Below are 4,400 nucleotides of genomic sequence, written 5' to 3'. Positions count from 1 at the left end.
ACTTTACAAATAATTTACTGTGACACAAGGAATAATAAAACTCACTCTCAAGTTTGCCACTCAATTGCAATTTGTCATTCAACATTTTTTTGCAAATGCATCCAGGGTTCAGTACACAGCTCTAAAGCAATGCTGAAGTGTGTGAGATCATGTGGACATAATCGCATTGGACCGTACACACCCGTTAGGCATCAAGTCCTCAGGCGCGATACCTACTTTGGAAAGTACGAAGATGCAAATGATTTTATTGTTTCTCAATAATAAATATTTCACCATACATGGATACTCCTCCTCATGATACTCTCATGTGAATGTATCATACCTAAGTGCTACCACGGAGAGTGAGATAATGTATAAATAAAAATGGAATGGGAAGGGAAAATAACAAAGACACAATTGACACAAGGAAATGTTGTCATTGTTGAGGTAGTAAACTAAAGCCACTCTGAAAAACATCAGCACGGCAAAAAAAATGTTGATATTGTAAAGCAGCACTGTGGCATTCTTCTGCAACACGCTGAAAGTGATGGAACTTTGAAAACCTGCAACTGCAAACAAAGAAGTTTCAAAGTTCAAAGGCACTTGCAAAACTTGGACCAAACTGAACCCTAACTACTGAAAAAGACAAAAAAAATCTGGTATGGGTTACTCTAATTCCACCTCTTTTACAAGTTCTTCTAAGGATGTTTGAAGGTGTGTGCGCCCTTGCAAAACTTAGCCTAACTGAACAAAACAAAACAAAAAACTTCTCGTCTGAGCCATTCTATTTCCAATTAATTTAACCCATTGGCGCCTATGACACCTGCAAAAAAAAAGGGTGCTGAATGCCTGAGCCCTTTTTAAGTAAGACTGCCCTCAGCCTATACAAAGCCTAAATATCTCAGCCTCTGGAGCACATGAAAAATATGCACTAAGTTGCATTTAAATGCTAAGAGCCTCATCTTTCATTAGAATGTGTTCATTCATCTCAAACAAACAGAGATTTTTAATAAAGTTGTCTCAAATCTCATGAGCCTGAATGTTGCGTAATGCAGCTCCAGGCGCCAGGGCCAATGTTGCGAAATGCAACATCAGGCATCAATGGGTTAAAGGGTCCTATAGCACCACTTCATGTAAGTCTATGTGTGGGCCCTTACAAAATGTTGTGAACTAAAGCCTGACTATGAAACAAAAATATCTGGTCTGGCCTATTCTAGTTCCAATTCGTTTAAAAGGTCCTCTAGAACCACTTGGTTCAGGTCTATGTCCTCGAACTGCGTCAGGAACTCTTTGCGGACTATGTGCATTCTCCTGTACTCCCCGGAGACAGGCGGCCGGACCACCGGCTGCAGGGTGAGCTTCCTGATGTCGGCAGGGGACGCAGCCTTCTTGGCAGTGAAGAGGTTAAAGCCGGCCAGCTCACTCTCCATGCTCGTGTAGGCGTCCAGATCGATGCGATGTTCGAAGGTGTATTTGCACGACCCATGGCAAGCTCGTATTTTGATGTCAATGTCCACCTGAAGACAGTCAAACAAACAGATGGAGACATCGAGTTAGGTAATCGAAAGGCTCAAAGGTGATGTGTCTGTGTGCAGTCAGTCAGGACACACAGTCAGTCAGCACACACACAGTACAAATCAATCACATATGAAATCATGGACATCCTATGTATCTGGGAACTGGGAACATTGATGATGGGCCAGACCCGAAACGTTTGTCCCTTGTCTGTCGGTTTTATTTACTTTTTTCTGCTTTTTTTAATACATTGTTTTGCTTTTGCATTCAGCTCTTGTGTGCGACTCCTTTCTTCCTTTTCATCCTATGTACCTCTCAAGATTGATATGTCATCACCATCATCATATTCAAATACAATCACACTGAGTGCAGTTGCAGTCAAGGATATTCCCTTTTGAAACGGAATGGTGGCAGTATTCTGTGACAGATAAGTAATGAAAACTCTATTCCAAATGTGGCCGTGTTCTGGGAATTTTCCGGTTGTAGAACACTGTTCCAGACATGTAAATGGTATATTCCAGAAACTGATTTAAACCAAATACTGACAAAATTCTGTTTGAAATAAATATACTTGCATGTGACTGTGATCACCGATACACTAAGGTATACATGGGTTCAACATTTTTGTTTTCCCCTGACTGCGCGAAACTAGCTGCGCACAACTCAACCTCTGATTGTTGGAAACCGCTGTCGGCCAAAAAAAATAGCTGACATGGTTGGCTGCCAGTGTCTTGTACAATACCGTGTTGATAAACATGGTGAACCCATGTATATTTATGTAGTGAATACGTCAATAATCATGGCATGGCATGGCATAAAAAAATCATACACACACACATTGACACCAAGCAACAAACACACTCTCGCCCATACGCACATACGCACATATGCACGCACGCACGCGTGACCCATCCACCCACCTCAAGTCGCCTCATGTCGAGTATCTGTTCCTGTACGAGGCTGTGTAGCTTGAGTAGTCTCCTGTTGAGTTGTGTGGAGCGCCTCTGCAGTTGGGTCAGGTTCCTCTGGAGGCTCTCAAACCTCTCTGCATACCTGAGCTCATTCACTGTTGATTACATTATATTACAATATACTTAGCTGACACTTTTGTTCAAAATACAGGGTATTGGTTACAGTCCCTGGAGCTATGTGGGGTTTGGCGTCTTGCTCAACTGCACTTCAGCCCAACTTTGTGCATGGAAGCAAACTCTGGATTTACTTTGGATTAACTCTGGATTGACTCTGAACACACATGTGAGGGTATGACAATACGGCTGCAGGTGCGCTCCTCTGACTGTTAAGCCAATTAGCCTGGCTCTTTGCTGTAGCGGTCAGAGCCACAGTTTAACCTGGAAGCCCTTCACTAGTGCCCTTCACTATTCACTAGTGTGTGCAAGTACAGCAGAAGTCGTGGTCTACACACTGTCTTCAGTATAAGTTATTCAGTATGAGTGCATGTCATGTTAGTAGTGGCGTTAGTGAGGTACATACTGTAAGTTTTGACTATGACACTCCGGTGGGTGTTGTAGACAGCTACGTTTGTGAGCATGGCTGTGGTGGCGGCGGTGTGGTGCTCATCAGCCCGGGTACAGATCTGTGCCAGGCGCGAGTGGATGTCTGCCTCTGTGGCATCTAGCAAGCCGGCCACACGACATCCACTGGGACATTTCCCTGACTGTCAAAACAAAACAAAAATAAAATAGAAAGAAAATAAAGAAAATAAAATGTAAAAATTATAAAAACAATGACAGTATTAATACACAATAGACATGGGGAAGTGGTTAGGGTGTCAGGCTTGTAGCTCAAGGGCTGCTCCCTTGAGGCGCCGTTTTGGGCTGCCCCCTTGACGGGAGAGGCATGAATGCAATTTCATAGTGTGCAGTGTGCACTGCTGAATGCTCTGTCACAATAATATACCGTAATATAATACGATATAATATAATATAATATAATATAATATAATATAATATAATATAATATAATATAATATAATATAATATAATATAACACAACATAACATAACATAATATATAATATAATATAATATAATATAATATAATATAATATAATATAATATAATATAATATAATATAATATAATGTAATGTAATTTCTGCTTGTGAATGTGGTGCTATAACTGCTCCCAACTGTAAGTCCCCTGCCTCCCCGCTCTCCCCTGATTTGGACCATATCTCACCCACTCGTCATCTGCACACATGGGAGCCGACGGCTTTATCACGCACCGGCCGAAGCGGTCACGTACGGGAGCGTAGCGGTACTCAGGGAGGCATGGAGAAGGGGTCAGCTGCAGAGCTTTACAGTCTGCAAACACACACACACACACACACACACACACACACACACACACACACACACACACACACACACGCACACACAAGATGTTTATTATATTTATTTCCATGCATTCATATCTACCAACCATATAAACGTGGCATTATATTGTAAGTGCATACTTAGCATGTCAGCATAATTTGTATGTGTCTTTTCATTTGAATGTTTGCTTGCTTCATTTTTTTTTCAAGTTGAACAAATCATGTAACTCCATGAACTTGAACTTTTATATACTAGCACCTTCAGTGCATATTTGAGCTTTTAAAAGTAAACAAGTAAGTAAACAAGTAAACCTCTTGCGAAATTGATTTTAACCAATTATGAAAAACCATGCTCACTAGTCTATTTGTGAAACATATTTAATTAAATGTACATGCTCAAACATGTTGCCTTTCTTCCAAGTTGAATTTATTTCATTGTCTTTGTTTATTTTTTCTTTGCCTCACATGTTTTCAGTGAGGAAGTTTACTTCTGGATTTCTAAGGACTTATACGAATTTTCAATGTGGTAACCAAGATAAATCGTTCATGCATCACCAACGTAACAAAGTGCAAT

The 4,400-nt window shown here is 40.8% G+C and overlaps 1 protein-coding gene across 2 annotated transcripts; it reads right to left on the bottom strand.

Annotated features, from left to right (window-relative positions):
• Window positions 1–942: 942 nt before the first annotated feature.
• LOC134437861 (fibrinogen alpha chain) lies at window positions 943–4,066 on the bottom strand. Of its 2 annotated transcripts, none has more exons than XM_063187417.1 (4): window positions 3,691–4,066; window positions 2,986–3,169; window positions 2,415–2,560; window positions 943–1,496 (listed from the first exon to the last, which is right to left on the bottom strand). In XM_063187417.1, exons 1-4 carry the CDS (start codon window positions 3,934–3,936, stop codon window positions 1,188–1,190), a joined length of 885 nt encoding a protein of 294 aa, XP_063043487.1. In that variant the 5' UTR covers window positions 3,937–4,066; the 3' UTR covers window positions 943–1,187. The 2 variants fall into 2 exon arrangements, with proteins under 2 accessions (XP_063043487.1, XP_063043488.1); XM_063187418.1 differs by having other exon boundaries at window positions 3,695–4,066.
• Between the last annotated feature and the right edge of the window lie 334 nt (window positions 4,067–4,400).

The sequence above is a fragment of the Engraulis encrasicolus genome, chromosome 21, assembly GCF_034702125.1.
Source record: "Engraulis encrasicolus isolate BLACKSEA-1 chromosome 21, IST_EnEncr_1.0, whole genome shotgun sequence".
Taxonomy (NCBI): Eukaryota; Metazoa; Chordata; class Actinopteri; order Clupeiformes; family Engraulidae; genus Engraulis; species Engraulis encrasicolus.
Note: the sequence above shows the minus strand (reverse complement) of the source record. Positions and strands in the feature narration are given on the sequence as shown.